This window comes from Stegodyphus dumicola, chromosome 2 (assembly GCF_044657685.1).
Source record: "Stegodyphus dumicola isolate Sdum_Otavi_A_Nest chromosome 2, ASM4465768v1".
In the NCBI taxonomy this organism is placed as follows: Eukaryota; Metazoa; Arthropoda; class Arachnida; order Araneae; family Eresidae; genus Stegodyphus; species Stegodyphus dumicola.
Genome location: NC_140769.1, coordinates 93,662,313 through 93,684,902, shown reverse-complemented (window position 1 = coordinate 93,684,902; position 22,590 = coordinate 93,662,313). Strand labels below are relative to the sequence as shown.

The 22,590-nt window shown below is 31.3% G+C and overlaps 1 protein-coding gene across 1 annotated transcript in view; it reads left to right on the top strand.

Annotated features, from left to right (window-relative positions):
• The window catches only part of LOC118196829 (uncharacterized), a 33,816-nt gene extending 13,772 nt beyond the window's left edge, over positions 1-20,044 (top strand). The window contains exons 3-6 of the mRNA XM_085810910.1: positions 1,262-1,362; positions 3,266-3,351; positions 17,450-17,487; positions 19,789-20,044. Of these exons, the coding sequence (XP_085667036.1) occupies positions 1,262-1,362; positions 3,266-3,351; positions 17,450-17,487; positions 19,789-20,018 (455 nt within the window). The 3' untranslated portion in view covers positions 20,019-20,044. The remainder of the gene's footprint in view (positions 1-1,261; positions 1,363-3,265; positions 3,352-17,449; positions 17,488-19,788) is intronic.
• Positions 20,045-22,590: the final 2,546 nt, after the last annotated feature.

The following is a 22,590-nucleotide window of genomic DNA, read 5'->3' as shown; positions in this document are numbered from 1 at the left end:
TTATCTTATTATTCATCAAAAAGACCAATTTAAAATGAAAATACCACTGACCTGTAACATCTTCTTAATACACACATTATGGTTGATTTTGACCTGCAGCCAAAAAGGTTGCTGAGGCCTGTTCTAGAAGGATTTAACATTTCTTATAATGCTACTTATAGATTTTCAAAATTCAATTCCATATTTTATTCAGAGCAGCCTATTACACAGCCATGAATGTTATGTTACTCTTAGGATGTTGATTTTCTTTAAATTCATCTTTTGTTATGCAACTGAAGAATATAACATAAAACATAAACAAATAAAATAAGAATTAATTATTTTTTTTCTGGTTGTATCTAATCAGGTCTTCAGCATTTGAATATGCATTCTTGAATTACCCCTCCCCCCCAAAAAAAAAACCACTTCATGGCTTTCAAAATAAAATGCTAAGTATTGTGATACTTTTTGATTATCTACACCATCACCGAACTTACTGCCGACTTTGGTAAGAAACTTTTGTTTAGGTATCTTTATGTCTATTTCAAAGATGCATCCAGTGCCATCTATTTTTTATACTTCTTTTTCCATGCAGAACACTTTTTCCATGCAGTTCTTGTTTTTTTGCGCCTTTGTCTACCCATGTGCTCAGTGATCTATTTTTGCTTAAGAGAACATCATAGGGTTAAACAGACTTGGCATTGTGCAAATTGTTGCCACCAGAACTTCAAAATGAAGACAAAAAAGGCATGTGATGCCTTTAAGGAAACCACATTATGCTGTATGTATACCGAAAGCTAATTTCAAGATTTTATTGAAGACCTAAACTTGCTAAACTTGCTTATTAAAATGCTGAAATTCCCATAGGAGGAGGGATTATTATCTGCATGCAAAAATATCTGGAGAAGTGGGAAACCATCTGGAGGAATGCTACATGCATAGCCACATAAAATACTTTTTAATGACATGATGCGTTGCTTCATCAGAGCTTTTTGGTGCCTTTCCAGTGGGTTGCAGATCTTGTTTATTTGTTAATGAATATTGTTTATTAAGAATATTTCAGTGAAACCTTTCATTATGACCATCTCTGAAAATGAGTAGTGTATCTGAAAACATAAATATAACATCTGCATTGAGCATTATCATCTTACATGTTCTGTAAGATCACTGTGAGTGAAAACTAAAATCATGGGGAATCACTTTAGAAATGTTTTCTTGTATTTTATTAGTTAAATTTGCTGTATATTCATAAAATATTTTCATTTACTTTCATGTGCAAAAGGCTCAAGTGCTGGAGCTGGAAGTGGGGAATTTCACGTGTACAGACATTTAAGAAGAAAAGAATATACTAGGCAAAAACTTCTGCAAGAAAAAGGTGAAAAAGTTAGTATATATCAGATCTTATTCTTTGTTTAAAGATGTTTATATAAATTTATAATTCTTGACGTACTGTTTACATGATAATCATGCTTAATTTGAGTCTTTGAATAACTAAAAAAATTGAAAAACCAATATAGAAATATGTCTATATTTAAGTTTTTAACCTGTTGGAATATTTCTCAAATCAGCGCAGTAACAACATATTTCTCTACTTAAAATATGGTGATTTTTTAAAGAATTCTTTATAGTATATATATTTTTTAAATATTGAAATTTTTATATGAAAACATAACCATCCAAGGATGTCCTGTTATAAAGTCTATTGTTGTCATTAATAACTTAATTTTGCAGAAGAAAGAATGCATCTCATAATGTTTGACTTCTGAGCATAAATTTGTAATTCAAAACAGTGTGGAAGTATAAAATTTTATGTTATACAGAAAAGCAAGAAAATTTTAAAATTTAAATATCAAGTGAAAAGAAAACATATGAGTGAAAATACAAGTGAAATGATACGTAAATGACAAATTAGCATATATGTCACATGATTTCAAGGCTGTTAAAAATGAAAATATTTTAATCCAGAATTAGGATTAAATAAAAAGCTTAATCCAATCATTTAACATTTTTACAGGTATAAAGAATATTTTTCTACAGGATTCTAGTATTTGTTATTATTACTGTTATGCCTTTCTTCTTTTATCTTGTTTTTCCTGGTGAAATTCTATCATATTCTCAAAAGTTAAGATGCCAGGGTTGCTAACTAATCATAGGCAGAAATGTTTCTTAGCTGCAGGATTTTTTAATATATATGCTAGTAATATGGCCTACCTACATGGCTTAGGCTGAAATTGATAATTTATGTTTGCAAGCTCATATGAAATTCGTTGCTTTTTTCATGTTAAAGTATTTTGTGTCTGAAGAATCCCCAAAAGTAGATGGTAAGATTCAATTACATAAAGTGGATTCATCTTGAAATTTTTCTTATCTGTTTGAGCAACCCAGATACAGGCTAGTCTGTGGACCAAAACTCCTTCTCAGAAAGAATGCCATTTGCAAACTGTACTTAAGGTTATAAAACCAATTTTATTTTGAAAAATTATTGCATTTTGCAGTATAAGGAATTGTTATTGGCCCCTCAAAATTTCATTCCTATACAGTTAGGCATATTTAGCTCTTCAAAATATTATTCCTGGTGTTCTTTATATCTGTATGTCTGTTCATGAAGAAATACCCCTTAACCATAAGTTTATATCTATTGTACAGAAGATTTTCTAGAATAAGAAAAATGTTCATTTTGTCTTTTCCTCTCCATACAAATGGTGACATTTTATTAAGCTGGAAATGGATTCATGATATATTAGACATGCAGGATAATGACATACTATAAAAGAATCAAGTCACTGATCAGCAGATGCATAGGCTGAAAATGCCAAAGTTTTATTAGAACAGTGTGTATTATAACTATAAAGGATGTGTGAGTCTTGAATTGGCATTAATTTGTCTGTCTTCTCTCACTATCAGTAATTCTTTCAGTTGATAAACCACCTAGTTTGGTAGCCTAAAAATTTTGTTTCAATAAACTCCTCAATCACTGCTTGTAATCTACCTGAATTTTTTCTCCAACTTTCAGTGTACCTAACAGTTAATTCATTCTTTAATGAGGCTGGGTAGACTTTGTTACTAAGCTATCATCAATTAAGATACTAGCAAAAGAAAAAGGTTTTAAAGGAATAACAACATGTGCTAATAATGTCTATGTTAACCCTGTATCATGGTTCTGCATGTTTGATTTGAGCAATATAAGCCTTATTGCTTTTTCCATTAATCAAAGAATTTCCAGGCATGTTATTTAAACCATTTTTCAAATTTCTGTGTTTAATCACAAACTAGGATTTTGTTGTAGGAAAGACTCGATGAAGAATATCGCAAAAAGTTAGAGGAAAATAGAAGGAAAATGGAAGAAAGAACAGAAAAGAAAAGAAAAAAAAGGTTTTATTATTTTACATTTATTCTAATTCTGCTGAAATTTATATAATGAGACTTGAATAATTCATATTCATCACACTTTCTCGTGATTATTTTCAATATTTCATTAATTACTGTGACCTTTCTCATGAAGTTTATATTTATATAACTCATATGACCCATTCCAAGACATGGTAACTGGGAAGAGACAAGGCCAAACTGTTTCATACTGAGTAGACAGAACTAGATTGCAGATAATTCCCTTTAATTACTTATGTAAGACTTAACAGAGCTCAGAACTTATGTTACTTATAAACTCCAAGAAATGCATATTCTTTGCCTAGTGTTCATAAATGATTTCTTCTTTGTTTCTGTGTTACAGGGTGTAAAGTCTGAAATCTGCGCATTCAACAGCTGGAATTATTATCCAATCCTCTCTTAAAAACTTTTTTATGCACTGTTTAGGAACAGAATATGATACTTAAGAAAGTGCAAATGTGCCATAAATAAGATTTCAGCTGAGATTTCTTTTTTGAAAAACAACATTATTCACAGTAGCTTTGAATCATCTTGTATGTTGTTCTAATTTTAAGCTCTTGCCTTCTAAGGAACATATAAGAAGGTTAGAAATAGAGTAAGCCCCACATATATCCCATGCAATGAAAATGAAGCCATGAAAGTCATGGTATGACATCTTAACTTATCATAACCTCTGCCATAAGCAGACTTCTAGTTGGTTTGGTTTATATTCTAATTGGCATTGTCTACATGTTAGCTATACATCATTGAACATTTATAAGTCTCCTGCTCTAATTTCAATACCTAACATAAAAGATTTTCTACTTAGTATATAGAAAATTCACAAGGATTGGAAATAGCTCTTTCAGATTTAATAAAATCTAGGTACGTGAAAATGTGTGAATGGTAACTAACATAAATCTATACATGGTAAAACCTGGAAGATTAGTGGAAGTTTCAATGGTATTTTATGCAAAGTATGCCTAAAGACATTTTTCTGAGCCTGTGGACATTGATATTGGCTTTCATATTCAGTGTAATTTTATTTAACAATATTGTTGTGTGCATATGGGTTCGTTATGAAATGATTGCACAAGTCCGATGAAAAATGAAGAAAATTATTATTATCACAACAAAATGCTTAAATTTCCTCAGATATTCATGCAATATTACAATATCTCACGATGGTTATCTTTTAACTACTCAAACGTTCAAGAGAGTTTAATTCAAAACAGCTAAAGAAATCTAATCTGCGAATTCGCATCAGTCAACAAGAGCAGTTTTCTAAGCAAATTCTTAAAACAACAACAAAACTAACTACTGAACTGAGAGGTTTTTCTTCCTTTTTATAAGATTTTAAATCACGCGTGAGAAATTTCTGGAATTTTCTCGAAAGCAAAATGACATGTGATGCTAAAGCAAAGTTTAAAGTTTAAAGAAATTAAACATTTAGCAGTAGTAGCAATAAAAGCTCCCTGAGATATGTTGTGCAGACATTGAAGACAATAAAAGATTTTGAACTTAACCAATTTATTAACAATATAATAAAGAATAAAAACACAGAAAATAAATGTCAACAATATCAGAGTCTTAGGAAAAATATAATATAATCATCATTCATCAAACAATATTTTTACCTGGTCTCCAAAACACTGGCATTCTATACAAACAAAAAGTCCTAAACAGTAATTATGCGGCCTAAAATTGAAGCTGGCTACACATTCAATAAGTCCATAATCAATGGTCAAGAAAAACACCTGAAATTTAAATCAAGTTCTTGAAAACACTTAAAACCGGCCTAACTCCGTTTGCACAAGGAATCGCCGCTCACGTATTTTTAATTGCCGCCTTTATTGAAGAACATGGATGCCGCCCACGGCAGTCACTCACATGGTAGCCTCTGGAACCAAGGAACTTTATTCTGGAACAGCCATCCCGCAAACCGGAACCAAGGCACTTTATTCACTGGACTGCATGCATCCTTCTGAAGGGGCTGGAAACCGCTCACTCAAGTGCCAGGAAAGCAGGAACTAGAAGGGTTGAGCCAGAGCGACGCGAGATACTTATAGCAGAAGTAGGAATGACGTCATCTCACGACAACCAATCACCTATCGGCACGAATCAACTTTTCAGATGACGTAACATCATGTTTCGTTTTTGCATCTCAATTAGATTGAAACAGTCCGTTCTCAATGAAAATAGTGGCAGCAAGAAAAAGAAGTAGAAGTAACTACTATATTACATTAAAATAAGGACTAAACTAAATAAACATTTCAAGGAGGAGAGATGATGCAGTAAAAGGTTTAAAAATAAGCTATATTTTCCAACAAATGCCCCCCACATCATCATCTCCGACCTGAAATAAAAACCGAATGCCAGTATCTTTACAAAATTCAGAACAAGAATAAATGAATATCACAATTTCATTCAGAAATTTTTAAGAAAATTTTTCTTTGGGAACATCTTATCCCATTATTCAAAAATTTTACCATAGCAAGAAAGTCCAACATGTTACAAAACAATACAAAGACATATGTATGATCATACACTCAATACATTTTACCCAGGGCCCTGGTCACTCATACAACATTCTACACTATACAGTTTTACATTTACCTAATATCCATCACATATGACTTATAACATATTTTCAAATTAACAAAACTCTTAATTTAAATACACACAAAACAAATTTCATAAAAAAATTGTTCCACAAAATCTTATCAGGTTTGCTTAGTCAGCGGTTTTGTCATAGGATCGGCCAGATTATCTTTACTTGGGACATATTTTAAATCAAAAATTTCCCTGTTCAATAGATCACGAATGAAAAATAGTTTCACATCTATATGTTTTGTCCTCGAGTTTTCAATGGGTGATTTTGTAAAATATGTAGCAGCCATATTATCAGCAAACAATATTGGCCTCGAAACATAGTTACTTGCAATCTTAAACTGAATGCATTCATCCAAAATGTTTTTAAACCAAACTAATTCTTTTGCTGATTCAGTCATGGAGATAAATTCAGCCTCCATAGTAGACAAACTCACTCCCCTTTCTTTAAATGTATGCCAAGATACAGGTGATTCTCCCAACAAAGCTATTTGTCCACCAATAGACACCATATAATCCCTGCTTGAAGCAAAATCCGAATCTGAATATATATTGAGCTTCAGTTCCTTGCATACCAGTTTAAATTTGTGCTGTCTGGTTTTGGAAACGTACCCTAAAAGTTTAAGTAATCCTTCCCAGTGAAACTTACCAGGATTGCTTTGGAACTGAGAAAATATATTAACAGCATAAGCTATATCCGGACGAGTATGGTTGCAAAGAAACGAGAGACATCCCAAAACATTTCTATAAGGATAATTCATCATTTCATTTGTTTCTTCTTGTGTACTGACCTTCGTTGCCTTTGGATCAAGTTTAGAATTTCTTTTAGCCTTTGGAATTCCCACATAGGCAATCGTTCCAAATGCCTTAAGATGACGTACTGATGGCTTCCGCTTAGTGTATAATTCGAATGGGGTTCTATCTTGGCCCTTATGACAGATTCTATTAAATGAATATGCAAAATCCATTACTGCATCTGACCAAAATTCGGAACTCATTCCACTATCGTGTAAGATTGCACGTACATTATTGAGAGCTGTCTGATTAAATCTCTCACAAACTCCATTCTATTCTGGAGTGTAGACATCTGTAAATTCGTGCTTTACACCATTTTTATTACAATATGACCTGAATTGATCATTATCATATTCTCTTTGAGTCTTTGACTTTGACTATTTCTCTTTGACTTTGAGTATTTCACACCTTTAACTATTGGAAGGGAAGTAATTTGTATTTTAAAAGACTTAAATCGATCAACTATGTCTTCTATATATAATTGCTGATGAATTAAAACACTATTGTTCTCATATTCAAACTCCACACCCAGAAGCTTTCTTGTTTTACCTAAAATTTTCAAATCAAAATGTGAACTCAGGACTTTTAATATCCTTTTGGCCTGAACTTCACTTTTCCCAAACACAACTATATCATCAACATAAACCAACAGAATGACAAAATCTTTAAAACGATAGACACAATTACACCACTTAAACTTGATAAACCCTAGGTTACATAGTGTTCTATCCAACTCGTAGTACCATAATCGCCCACTCTGATGCAAACCATACAATTCTCTATCTAAGCGACACACAAAAGTTTCTTTATCTTGCTCCACAAAACCCTGCGGTTGGGACATGTAAATTTCCTCTGATAAAGGAGCGTAGAGATAGGCTAGGCACTTTTCACGTCACATTGTATACTTGCCCATCCAAGGTGTGCAACTAAAAGGGAGAAAAAGAGCCTTATTACTGAAAAGTTGACTACAGGAGAGTAGGTTTCATCATAGGTATCGTATTTAATTTGCCGATAACCCTGAGCCACTAAACGAGCTTTAAAACGAACAATGTTTCCAAATTCGTCACGTTTAATGTTGAAAATCCACCTGCAACCTAGTGGAGTTTTGTCTTTAGGAAGTGGAACAAGATGCCATACCTTATGCTTTCGCATGTTGGCCATTTCCTCTTCCATTGCCTCTATCCATTTAAGCTTTTCTACAGATTTCATTGCCTGGTTATAAGTGTTTGGAATTGAAACCTCTAGTCAGCTATCTCGGGTATACGACGTTGAAGGAGTACCAGTTGGGTCGATTTCACCACTATAAGTATTGCTTCCCTTGAAATCAAACAAGGTAGGATCATACTGAATATTATGTTCAGTGCAATACCTTTCTACATCATTTGGTGATCGTAGTCTTTGATTAGACCCCTCTCAAAATAATACACATCCGTACGAGTGCCGTCTGGCCTTGGAACAGGTTTACGAAGCCAAGTTACTTGTCTCAATGTAGATTGAGTATCAGTGCCAATAATAGAAGAAGGTACATTGGTATCGGTTGTTTCCTCTATTTCAGGAAAATAGCCAACTGGAGTATCATTAGATTGGAACTCTACCCTTTCTTCAGATTTCAAATCAGGAAGGGTGCCCAGTGCAGCTCCACTGCCACTTTTCTGCATTCCAATTGACTCTTTTAAAAGTAGTATTTAGGGTTTCTACTACCTTTTGCTCATTTTCCAACCAAATCTTGTACCCTTTTGTTCGTACACTGTACCCAATCAATCGGCCCTTCGTTGCCTTTGGATCAAGTTTAGAATTTCTTTTAGCCTTTGGAATTCCCACATAGGCAATCGTTCCAAATGCCTTAAGATGACGTACTGATGGCTTCCGCTTAGTGTATAATTCGAATGGGGTTCTATCTTGGCCCTTATGACAGATTCTATTAAATGAATATGCAAAATACATTACTGCATCTGACCAAAATTCGGAACTCATTCCACTATCGTGTAAGATTGCACGTACATTATTGAGAGCTGTCTGATTAAATCTCTCACAAACTCCATTCTGTTCTGGAGTGTAGACATCTGTAAATTCGTGCTTTACACCATTTTTATTACAATATGATCTGAATTGATCATTATCATATTCTCGTCCATTGTCAGTCCTAAAGTATTTCAACTTAAGGTTCAAAGATCTTTCCGCACGTGCTATATGCCTTTCAAATACTTCAAACACCTGACTTTTCTCCACAGTGGGGTATACTACCACATAACGAGAATATTCGTCAATAAAGGAAACGAAATAACGTTCACCATTCCTACCTGGAATGTTTAATAGGTCCCCATACATCAGAGAAAACCCTTTCAAGCGGTGTCTTTACTTGAATACCTTCTAAGGGTCTATAGGAGATTCGTCTTTGCTTATTGATGTGGCAATGTTCACAAAACAAATTAGGTGAGTGCTTTAACACAGGAAGACCTCGAACTGAATGTCTCTTACTAGTCCTGACAATAGTATCATAATTTATATGACCAAACCGACCATGCCATAATTCACTATTATTATGCTGAACTGTGGATGCCTCAAATTTTACAGATTTGCCCCCCTTTTTGATTATTTTCGGGAACACATGATAGTTACTTCCTATCAACTTAGCCTTGTACAAAGTTGAATTTTCATCACCAGTAACTTTAATTTGCCCATTTTTACCATAAAATCTTGCTCCATTGATATCCACCCTAGGTCCAGATATTAAATTTCGTCTCAGTTCAGGTGAGTATAACAAATCTTTAAGCAAAATAACTGTATCCCCAAATTTCATTTTAACAGTACCCTTCCCATGAATTGGAAAAGTTACCCCATCAATAGCTACTAGCATATTCTCATTTTTCACAGGAGAAAAAGTATCAAACAATTCACGACTTTTACAAAAATGATGAGGTGCAGCCGTATCAAAAATCTGGCTGGAAGTATTTGGCAAGCGTATTCCATGCCACTACCGGGTCATCAATTTCACATATCAAATTTCTATATTCAGGGCTTACATTCATATAAATTAACAATAATGCCAATCGAATTCTATTTTGATAGTCGGCAATAATTTCTTTTGCAATACCCTTAACATCATCTAAATCAGGACATTTTTCAATACCTTTGACCAAAAGCCATGCATTTTTTTCATTCAAGACAAACTTCATATCTTTGGACCATGTAAAATAATTACATGCATCAAGTTTAGCAATATTATGCATGACACTAACAGTAGCCATATTTGAATTTTAACAAAAACCGCCCCCAATCTCTTAAGTCCTAAATTAACTTTAAACTTCAAAAGTCTGCACTAAAAATAACTCAGGAGCTGGTGGCCCATAACCAAAATGATGCTAAAGCAAAGTTTAAAGTTTAAAGAAATTAAACATTTAGCAGTAGTAGCAATAAAAGCTCCCTGAGATATGTTGTGCAGACATTGAAGACAATAAAAGATTTTGAACTTAACCAATTTATTAACAATATAATAAAGAATAAAAACACAGAAAATAAATGTCAACAATATCAGAGTCTTAGGAAAAATATAATATAATCATCATTCATCAAACAATATTTTTACCTGGTCTCCAAAACACTGGCATTCTATACAAACAAAAAGTCCTAAACAGTAATTATGCGGCCTAAAATTGAAGCTGGCTACACATTCAATAAGTCCATAATCAATGATCAAGAAAAACACCTGAAATTTAAATCAAGTTCTTGAAAACACTTAAAACCGGCCTAACTCCGTTTGCACAAGGAATCGCCGCTCACGTATTTTTAATTGCCGCCTTTATTGAAGAACATGGATGCCGCCCACGGCAGTCACTCACATGGTAGCCTCTGGAACCAAGGAACTTTATTCTGGAACAGCCATCCCGCAAACCGGAACCAAGGCACTTTATTCACTGGACTGCATGCATCCTTCTGAAGGGGCTGGAAACCGCTCACTCAAGTGCCAGGAAAGCAGGAACTAGAAGGGTTGAGCCAGAGCGACGCGAGATACTTATAGCAGAAGTAGGAATGACGTCATCTCACGACAACCAATCACCTATCGGCACGAATCAACTTTTCAGATGACGTAACATCATGTTTCGTTTTTGCATCTCAATTAGGTTGAAACAGTCCGTTCTCAATGCAAACAGTGGCAGCAAGAAAAAGAAGTAGAAGTAACTACTATATTACATTAAAATAAGGACTAAACTAAATAAACATTTCAAGGAGGAGAGATGATGCAGTAAAAGGTTTAAAAATAAGCTATATTTTCCAACAACATGTTTATTTATTAAATGTTAAATGCACGTGCTCTTGTATTTTTGACTTTCCAGCTTAGCTTTTCTTTAATATTCATTACATGCTGCACTGCACGGTGGAAAAAACAATTTAATTTATAATTTAACTAACATTAGCTATTTAAATATGAAATCCATAACAATATGTTTCATAGTCTTATCCGTATGCTGTGTGGGGCCATGATAAGTCTTGACATCAGTTTGCTGACATTTCCTTGGCTTCATTTTTGTGACATCAGGCTTACTTTATCTATTCTAACCTCCCGGGAAACACATTTTTGTTTTTGTCTCTTGAGTGGCTGTGGGGGAAGGTAGTATTTTTCTATCTTCTTTAACCCCATATATAATAAGTGAAGGCTGAAAGCGACTTAGATTCTGTTGAAGTTAGCCAGCACTGTGAAATCTGCTCTTCCTTAACTTTCTAGTTTAAGTCAGCTTATTAAATTTTATTCAGTGCATTATTACTGTTATCTTATCAAATTAAAAGTTTCATAAAACATAATGTTTCCATGTTACTCCTTCCTTGAAACTGTTAATCATCCATCAGTCAGCCAATAGCTATTGGAATTTTGCATGCTTTGAAATGGAGATATAAAATAGCCTTTTTAAAGTCACTGCAGATTTGAAATTGATGATCTAAGAATTTTTGAAGTATTTTAACATAAAATCTACTATATAAAGAGCTTTGTAAGGTCTTGAGAAGCAGGGCTGTGGAGCCGGTAGGGAAAATGACTGACTCCTGGAAGACTTCAACTCACTCTCTCACATATATGTAAACATATACCACATGGGTTACAGCTTATTTTTTTAATATAAAAGAAGTAATAGATGCATAGCAAATTTTTTATATTAATTAGAATTTATTATGAAATAGAAAAACTGGCATTAGTAATTTCTAAGAAACAGTATAACTTCGGCAAGATCTTCTTTGTTAGAGGGCCATAGATCCGATTTGATAAACTTCAGAACTGAGAAGAGTCTTTTCACATTGACTTGGGTAGGAGCAAGAGCTTTTACTGTTAGGGCTACTTCCTTTAACTTTTCAGGATAGATTTTTATGAGTTTTAAAAGAGGTGTCTTGCAAGAGCAATCATATTTATCCATTTCTTCAAAGGCCCTGTAGAAATCTTGTCTGTATTTTTTCATTTTTATATCTAAAGGCTCTTGGTTATTTATTTTCATTCGTTTTGCCTTAGCCCGTTCAATATTATCCAAATATTTCTCAAAATCTAATTCATCAGTGGAAGATGATGATAGAGACTCAGTCACAATGTCTGCAGTTTGACTGTCCTGATTTAAAATACTCCAGTTGTTCTGAAAATAATTTCATTCTTAATGAAAGTTCACAGGTGCCTTTCTCTGCCTTTTTAAATTTGTTCGTCATCCACCAAAATTCGGTGTTTTGGATCTACGTATAATATTGAACCCAGCAAGTTCTTATTGTCTAGCAAACTAGTTTCTCATTTCTTCATTGAAGAAATGATTCCTTCTGCAATAAATCCTCCATTTGAGAACGAAAAACATCACATTCTTCCATTCTTACCTCTTGTTAATTCTTCAGATTTTAGCTTTTTTATGGCTATATACTGTGTTGAAGGATAAGTTTCCAATTCTGTAAGAACATTCCACAGTCTTTCTGTTAGTGAAACATTAGGGTTATCTACAGCTTCTGAAAAAGTTCTTAATTCTAACAACCACCTATCATCAAATATGTACTTCTTTATTGCGTTGCTCGATCAATAATAACTCCTTTTCCTGCTCACTTCCTAAAAATGGCATCAATTTTGGGAGTTCTTGCTGTTATTGCTGCTTACCTATAATTACCAATGAGATTTGTAACTAAATAAATCAGTTTAATTAATAATGGCAAATATCACATACATTCTGCTCCCTTATATTTATTTATTAATTTGTCAATAAAATAGAAAATAACTATTTTTTAATATATATAGTCCATAAGGTTACAGCCGAAAACATCGCAGACGAAAACGTCGCGGAGAAAACAACGAAAGGCGAGAACATCGTGCTACAAAACATCGTGGGAGAAAACATCGCAAAGAGAAAACATCACAGTTCTAAAACATCATCGTCGAAAATAAAGCGGTTTAAAAACATCGTCGTCGAAAATATCATGGTAAAAAATAAAGTATCTACAAATCATCGCATGACAATAACATCTCAGACATGCTTTTTTCAGACATGCTTTAATAACTGTAAATGGATATTCCCATAATGATTCGTGAGCGCAAGATGGAAAGAAGGATAATTTTTACTTTCATATTTTTTATTAATTAATACATTTTTGCTGAGAAAATAAAAAGGAAACTTAAGCATAGAAAATTAATGCAACTTATAGCACTTAATAGAATTTTAAACCGACATAGTTAACTAACAAAGGCCATTAATAAATCATTTTTATAAAGTTTTTACTGGTAATTTTTCATGAAAAGTATAATCTATAAGTTGCATTTAATTTTCTATGCTTAAGTTTCCTTCTTACTTTTTCAGCAAAAATTTATTAGTTAATAAAAAAATGTGAAAGTAAAAATTATCCTTCTTTACACCTTTTGCTCACAAATCATTATGGGAATATCCATTTATAATTATTAAAATCTGAAAAAAGCATGTTTGCGATATTATCGTCATGCGATGATTTGTAGATACTTTATTTTTTACCACGATATTTTCGACGACGATGTTTTTAAACTGCGAAGTTTTTTAAGCGCTTTATTTTCGACGACGATGTTTTGTACCGCGATGTTTTAGAACTGCGATGTTTTCTCCCACGATGTTTTGTAGCACGACGTTTTCGCCTTGCGTTGTTTTCTCCGCGACATTTTCGTCCGCGATGTTATCGGCGGACACCGTCCATAAATAAAAATATTAACCCGATTTGTCATTAAATTTTTTTCAATTCACTTTAATTTCATTTCAAATTTAAACTGTCTAACAAAAACTGTAGTTGGAGTCGACGTTTTTAGCGACTCCTTTTACAAAAAAAATCTACCCAACTCCGGTTCTGACTCCATGACTCCAACCCCACAGCCCTGTTGAGAAGGAGGTCTGCAGATATTTTAAAAAATCTTAGTAATCTATAATTTATAGCCAGCTACCGTATATCATGATAATGATGATAGGTGTGAATCTAAATGTTTTTGGATAATATCATGAGTAAAAAGCAAAAATTTTATGTGCAGGAAAAAAAAAAATAAGAAATGCTAAATGATTTAAGTCCGCCATTACAGTAATGATTCCTCCATTCATCAGTCTGTTAGTGAAAGGCAAACTCTAGTTAGCCGAAGCTTCAAATCATATTTTAATTCATGTAGTGGTTATTCGAATACAGTGGTACCTTGATATATATCACTAATCCATTCCAGATCCTTGGACCTATACCAAACGAATTTTTCCAATGAAAAAAAAAAAAAAAAAGGAAAATAATTAATTTGTTCTTATAAAAAAATCCTGGATATATCCTGTGTCCTTATTAAAAACTTGTGTTATTTTTATAACACTGTTTAATCCTAAAATAGAAATGCAGTAGATAAATATATACTGTGTACATAAATGATTTTGTGCTGGCCAGATCAAAAGCAATTTTTCAGTATGCTCTGATGTCTCTCTTTGGTAATCAATTTGACCCCCCTTTGCAACATTAGCCAATTTAATAGTGTCTTTGTTTTTGTAGCCCAAGTCCCAGATACACATGCCATCTTCATACTTTTCAAAAATATCTTTTTTTTTCACCTCCATGGTGATTCTAACCATTCTCTTTGTTGCGTGATTTTTCTCATTAACTTAACTGATTCTCTTTGCTAATGAATTTGCATGAAAATTCAAAATCACTTGAAAATTCAGAGTTATGTTGTGGGTTATTTACTAAATAGTAGCAGCAGGTGTACTGATGCCCATGGGCAGTTGTAGGATTGTCTCGAAAGAGGTAAATTGGGGTAGTGTGCAGTTGTGACTCATTGAACTTGGGTCATACACCAAACAAAAGTTTTTGCATCCAGACAACACATATTCCAAACTGAATGTGCTTCAAAATGTATGTATACCAAGGTACCCCAGTGCAGTCTTTCCCTCTGACTTAAAGAAATAAAATAGCTGCTTATCTCTTTGCATATCTCAAATCATTAAAATCAATTTTGGTTAAGAAAAGAAAAAACTGTGGTTAGATGCATGATGTGTTTGTGTCAGGAAAGAAGACAAACAAAATTTGTGATTCTTGGCATCAACTAAATATGCTAAACTGAAAAGGTGCCAAATGGTATTGTTTTAATAGAAGTATGGAGTTTTCTGATTAAGGTAATATGTAAAGAAATGCTTAGTGGAAGCTTCATTTTGATGGCAATGCTGCAATCATCAATCAGCTGATGGACTGCAAAATATGTAGTACAATTTTAAATCCATAAAATATCACCACCAATAGAGAAGAAAGTGATAAAAAGGTTAGTGAAAATTAAAAGATTTTAATTGTAACATGGCAGTTACAGGACATGAACAATGGAACTTTGAATAAGAAATTGTATCTCCCTAAAAAATTAAAGAGAAAGATATAAATGCAGGAAAATGAAATTGCTTAAATAGTTTACATTGAAAGAAGTGTTTAATAAAACACATTAAGTGTTAACATTGAGTTTTTTGTCGTAAATTTGAATTCCAGTAAAGCCATAAATGCTTCATTATTTCACAAATGACCAAATCACATTTTTATGTTTATAATTTCTACTTTCATCTTATTAGGTTTAAATTGATCTAAAATTCACAAACTTCTGAAATTTAGAATCACTGAAGTCTTGACAATTCTGTATCTCAGACTTTTTAGTATCAGTAACAAATAGGTTGTTAGGATAAAGAGACAAGGTGTGATTAAAAATGAGGCAGAAATTCTAAAGGAAGATATTCCACAGTGATTGAAATTTGATATTTCTTTCAATTATGAGTAACTAGATTCTAATTATTTAAAAATTTAATTTTTTCTAAAAAAATTAGAATTGATAGTGGGGTTTTCAAGTGAGATTATCTAAGAATTTCAATCAACTAAGTTCAGATTTGTTATATATATGAAAAATATCTATTATGTAATATAAACTGATTTTATTATACTTTTCATTTTAATTAATATACCATATAATTTTAAATATTGTGTTAACTTCTCTTGCTAGTGATATCAGAGTTATACAGTCAAAAGTCGTTAATTCGGACACCCATAATCCGGAATGATCTATAATCCGGACTTCAAAGCTAAAAACTTTCTGCGCATGCGCCGCGTTGACACATGCGCATAGGCGTTTACACGTGCGCGTAAGACTTCTTACGACTGCGCATTTGCGTGTGCGCGTTTTATGTATAACAGACGGTATAAGCTAAAATTATCTAATTATCTATTTCAGTTAATGTTGATGATTGTGTTGTTCCTTAATTTTCGAATTGGATCCGGTTTATTATTTTTTGCAGACTGTAAGAGCAATACTATAAAAGTAAACTTGAACTTTCGATTATGTCAAATAGAATTTCCGATTCTGTAGCTCCCAAAGGATCGTACAAAACGAAAGTATGTTTCGATGTCCATCAAACAAAAAGTGGAATTGCTGCAAAAAATGGATAAAGACATGAAGAATGTGACAGAGAGGTTAGTGAAAACGAAAAAATTTCGATTGACAAGTTAGTCGGTATTCTCGGCACAGCAATTAACGGGACTTGAACAGCGAAACTTTGTAACTGAACAAAAAATTATGTCTGTTTATAGAATTAAAGAGAAAGTATTATCACATAAAAAACAAAGCAACTTAAACAACTTACATTGAAAGAAATGTTTAATAAAGTAAACAAGTAAATATTAAGCTTTTTTTTGTAAATTTTGATACCCTTTAGATCATAATTGTTCTTTGTTTCATAAATTACGGTTTCATATTTTTAATTTTAGAATTTCTGCATGCCATCTTACGCGATTTAAACTGATGATCTATAATCCGGAAAAATCGATAATCCGGAATCGCCAAAGTCCCGACGAGTCTGGATTAACGACTTTTGACTGTATAAAGAACTGTAAGTTTCTATGTGATATGTAAATTAACACTAGTATAATTGCCAATAATTAAATCAGATTATTCACAAAAAGGTGTAATATCATATTTTCGCTTGACAGCTTGAACGAATAAACAGTTTATAAGCTAGATCATGTATTCTTAACTAAATTCTTGTTACATCTTATTAATATGATTTGATTTAAACTAATTGGAAATTATGAGAAATCAAGATTTTTAACTTTTAGGATGTGTTCGATACATTTCATGCAATTTTCTAAATTACTTTTAATTTTTCCGTTAAGATTTTATATTTGGTTTTTTTTTTTTTTTTTTTTTTTTTTAGAATTTTAATGCAAAATTTTATTTTAGGTTAAAGAAGAAAGTAAGACAGAAAAAAAAATGTAAAGGTATACTCACTTTTCTTTTAATTGATCATTTACCATGAGTTGTAAAATTTACAGAAGTTAGATGAGAATGTGCATGTATGTGAATTAAAAGTATATATGTATGTTTGTCATTTATATTATAAAAACTCTTAATTGTATATTCAGATTTTGTTTATATTAATTTGGTAGTATTGCTATTCTTAAACTATTCGTCTAAATTGTAATGTTACAAATTTCAATTTACATTAGAATAAATTTATTATTGTGTTTTATTTCAGCAGAACACAAATATAATGATAAAACAATATTCAAAATGATACTATAATAAAAGTTGTCCGATTGTCAACAACACTTAAAAATATTGTCATTGAGAGAGAAATAATTATACATTAAACTATAAAACTTTCTTGTTTAATGTAATTAGGGCAATAATTTTATTGTAGGAAAAAAGGGCAGTTTGTGAGATAGACTGTCAAATTTTGCAGCCTAAAATATATATTACCAATTTTGTGAATAAGTGCTTTCACTCAAAGATTTTGAAAGAAAATTTCCTAGATATGAATTAATAACTTATAAATTAGTAGTATATGAATAAATTAGTATTATATCATGCCTTTTTAAATTCACACATATATTTATAAATTAGTCAAATTCTGCAAATGTTACCAAAGCCATTACTTGAAATGAATTTTGCAGTTTTAATACATCAGCTCAGGGGTAATCAACCTTTTTATATCTACCACCCATTTTGTAGGTAGTAAAATTTCTTTACCGCGTACCAGTTTCGCAATAACTTATTTAGGCATTAATGCAAGGTAATTTTGTGGAGGCTTAGTAAAAATATATATAGTTAAATTTATCCATTTATTTATACTTCGCTTATATTTATAAGAAACAAACAAACGAAAAATTATGTCCCTCGTAGCTAGCCAGGACATCAGTTGCAGTGAAACTATTTCAGCTAGGAAACCATCAGTGGTAGGAAAAGGAGAAATTCGTTTCTCAGAAAATTTCTGCTAGTTTCACAATTTATTAAGATCCAAGTCACAGAATCTAAGAGAAATAGCAAAGCCTCATAAAGACATGGAAACAAGAGAGAGATGAGCATGGGAAAACGGACTTTCATCCTTGGATGGACAAAAGCCCCCACTGCCCACCATTAACTCTTAAATAACCCATTATTGGGCATTAGAGACCAGGTTGACTATCCCTACCATTATCTGATACTGATGCAGATTTTCTTTTTTAAGCCAGTATCTATAATGCTGTAATTCCTTACTAAGTTAAAAAAAAACAAAGTTTGGCATTGATACTGTTACCTAGTATTAACGGGTAACATGACTTTATACTATACTGTTTAGAAAAATTATCTTATTATGTTATCTTTTATATTATAGAAGTTTAGTAGACCTTCCCAGGACCTGGTCAAATCTGGTCTGAAAACCTTGCAATATAATTCAGTTTTGTTTTGGATTTTAGAGTGGGAACTTCTTTTCTATGCAAATTCTAATGAAAGCAGTATTAAAGTTATTTAAATATGAAAAATAATTGAACAATCCCAATGACAATTGGAAAATAATGAGAAAATCTTGTAAATTGATGAATTTGTTTAACATTCATAAAACATTAAGAAACTGCATACAATCTGTGGAAAGTCATGCCATGATAACATTATTCCACGTACAGAGTCCTCTTAGAATGGTTGTTGAAATATTTGTACTATAACATGAAGATTCATTACTAAAACTTTGTCTTAATGATGTTTCAGAATTTTTGAAGATTTGTTTGCTACTTGCATTCATGAATTGTATAATCTTAATAATACTTTGTGTATTGGAAATTCACAAAGTGATCATACATCTTAATATGTAATGTTTTATATTAGCAAATAGGCACCCTAAATAAATCATTAAATGCATACATTTGTATCTAGTCAGTATTTTTCTTTTTCCTTATTTTGATATTGTTTGTAATACGAATATTTACTGTGTATTCGCTAAATTTTATAGGAATTCCATCATTTCTCATCTATGGGTAATTTTTACTGGGCACATTTTAAAATTTAAAATTTGTGGAATTTTTATTTATAAGCTTATGTTTATTTAAATTTACTGATTTTCAACAATTAAGGAAATTATTAAGAAATGGCAAGGAATGTAAATTCTATAATATGTTAAAGTGGGTAATAGATGTAAAATAAAGACTTCGTAACTTTTGATTGTGGAATGTGTAATGATTCTTAATTTTTTAATTTATTGTTTTCATAACAGTTTCAGATATTATTTCATTTTGTATTAAAATTGTGTAATTACAACATGTTAGGATCATCTTCTGTGCTTATTAATAAAACAAAGTCTGATGAGAGCAGTTCACAAGATGACTCTTCTGATGATGCTTATTCAGAGGAAAATAGAGATAAAGAGATACCTGAAGCAAAAGAAAATAGTTATAAAGATGACGAACAACATATTGAAACAAGGAGAAATGAGTCACAGAACCAAAATATAGATATTAAAACAACTTCTGTTATAGAGCACATGGATTCAAGTTGAGTATATCTGAATAACAAGCTTTTTTATGGTAAGTTATATAAAAGCTTTATGTAATTTTTTCCCTATATATAACAGTTATGTGCTGTAACTTAATATTACACTAAAAATGTTCTGATCTATTACATTTCTGCATAAAAGGTTTTATTATACTTTTTCATTCATAATTTGCAAGAAATACATGCCAAGTTAAATAAATAATGAGATTCTGTCTTATCTATGATGATACACCTTCTGACTTTGCAGTAGTCAAATATAAAATCTAATAAAAAAATTATTTTGTTGCTTCATATTTATAATATTTAATTTAAGGATACATTTAAAATTTATCACAATACATATATAGAAATTTGTATTGTCTCTTAAAAGTCTGAATTATCACATTCAATTCTTTCAGTTAGTAATATTGAGTTAATTTGTTTGTAAGAAGTTTTTATTTACTAAATTATTTTATAATGTGGAACTTGATCTGTTGCATGTATTTCTTCAGAGGTATTGAAGTGAATAAATTAGCAAAATCTTGAAACTTTAAAGATGTACAAATAACTCCATTACTAAACCATACTCTTCAAGCAGCGTGTTAGTAATTTATTTAACAGCAAAAGTATACCATATTAAGCTTTCCGACTTTAGATCAAGAAATTCACTACAAGTTACAAAATGTCTTCACATGATTTGTACAACATATATCATTATCAAATTTGATACTGAATCAACAAATTGTCATTTATGGAAAAGTACACTAAATGTTTCAACAGAAACTGGTCATGAAACTGATTGTCAAAGTTCATGATTGTTCAAAAATAAATATTTTAAAAATTAGCTATCTTTTTTGTGTAAAGAGATTGTTTTGTAAACTGATTATAATTATAATAGTTAATATATGCCTTACATTATTAAAAAAATCTTAGCTATTTTTAGTGAACTTTGTTTTATTTTTTATCAGAAAACTGACTAGGACTTTCAAAATGTTTGTTTAAATGTGAATAAATTATGGGATATATAATTGAGTTTTGCAATGCATAGTTAAAAGATATTTTTCAGATTAAAAATTCTTTCCTTTGAAGTTCTAAAATAATTTACAAATGCATTATTAAAATTTTGCCATGGGAAGAAAATTATAATAATTATAATAATAGGATGCATTAGCTGTAAAAAAATTACATGTAGTGGTAACATTTCCTATTGAACAGTTACCATCTTCGCCCTCACTTTAAAGTGTATTCATTCAAATAACCATCATTCTTACTCTGTTATATTGTTTGCTAGCATAGTGATACAAATTATATTTCAAATATTTGAACCATTTCTTAAATTTTTAGTTTTGGACATATAGTGCACTACGATCATTAGAAATGAAAGGAAAAAATTCCTGGACTTGTATTACACAGCTTGCTTTGTGGATGTTGTTTTAGATGTTTCTGTTTCTTCATCTTCTTTTTCTGCAAGTTCTGCTGTGCATGAAACTGACCTTGCCATTGCCACACTGCTTAGACCATCTACTACAGATGGACTTGCACAGTTGCTAGTTGTTTGTAATACTTGCCTGTCCCCACTTATTGAGCTGGCAAAAGAGGGAGTTTTACTGGCAGCTATGACTGTAAAAGAAAACAAGTTTATCATTAAAAATTATGTATATGATTTGTTGTCATATGTATATGACTATAAAAAAATGTTAGCAAATTAAAAAAAAACATTAAAATATAATTTATAGCAGATTGAGTCCAAAAAAGAAAACCTGCAAATACAACCAATCCAACATATCTAAATTTTTAAACCCCATAGGCTGGGTTAAATACTTTTTTCAAAAGAAATTATAGTATCAAAATCAAATAACAATTAAAAGGTAGATATTTACTATTTATAATAAATTTAGGCAGACCGTCAAAAAAAAAAAAAAAAAAAAGTAAAATAAGAGCAATCCAACACATGGAAAAAATAAATGAAAATTTGATTTAAAAAAAAAATTAATTAATTAAAAAGAGGAGTTAGTTCTTAAAAATCTGTAACATTAGAGCAACTTAATGTGTGAAATGAAAACTATTAGAGCAAACAAAAGTTCAGAAATGAAAAGAAAAGTTTGATCTCTTTAGTAACTAAGCCTAAAATTTTCTAAGTAATTAAATTAGATAAACTGAGAATTTAAAACTATGAATTTAATTTATTAATATTATTGAAAATAGTTATAAAAAACCTACATTGTAACGTTAAATATAGTTAAATATAGTAAATCAAAAATGAAATTTTGTAAAAGGAAAAAAAATATGAAATTACCTGGATTATAAAACCTAAAAGAAATCCAGAAGAATAAAGTTAAAGTGAAGCATCAGCTCTCTTCACTTCAACGAGAGGAAAAAGTATTAGCTCAATGAATGGTCATAGTATATAGTACCGGACGTAATTTTTTTTTTTTTTTAATGTATATTCATTGATCGAGAAAGGTGTAAATGTCTTGTGAAAAAATATTTTTGCTAAAGTTAAAAAAATATGAAAAATAAATAAATGAATTAGAAGAAGTTAAATAATTGTGGTGAAGTTAGGGCAGTGTCTAATAAACTGTGAAATGGCAATTGTT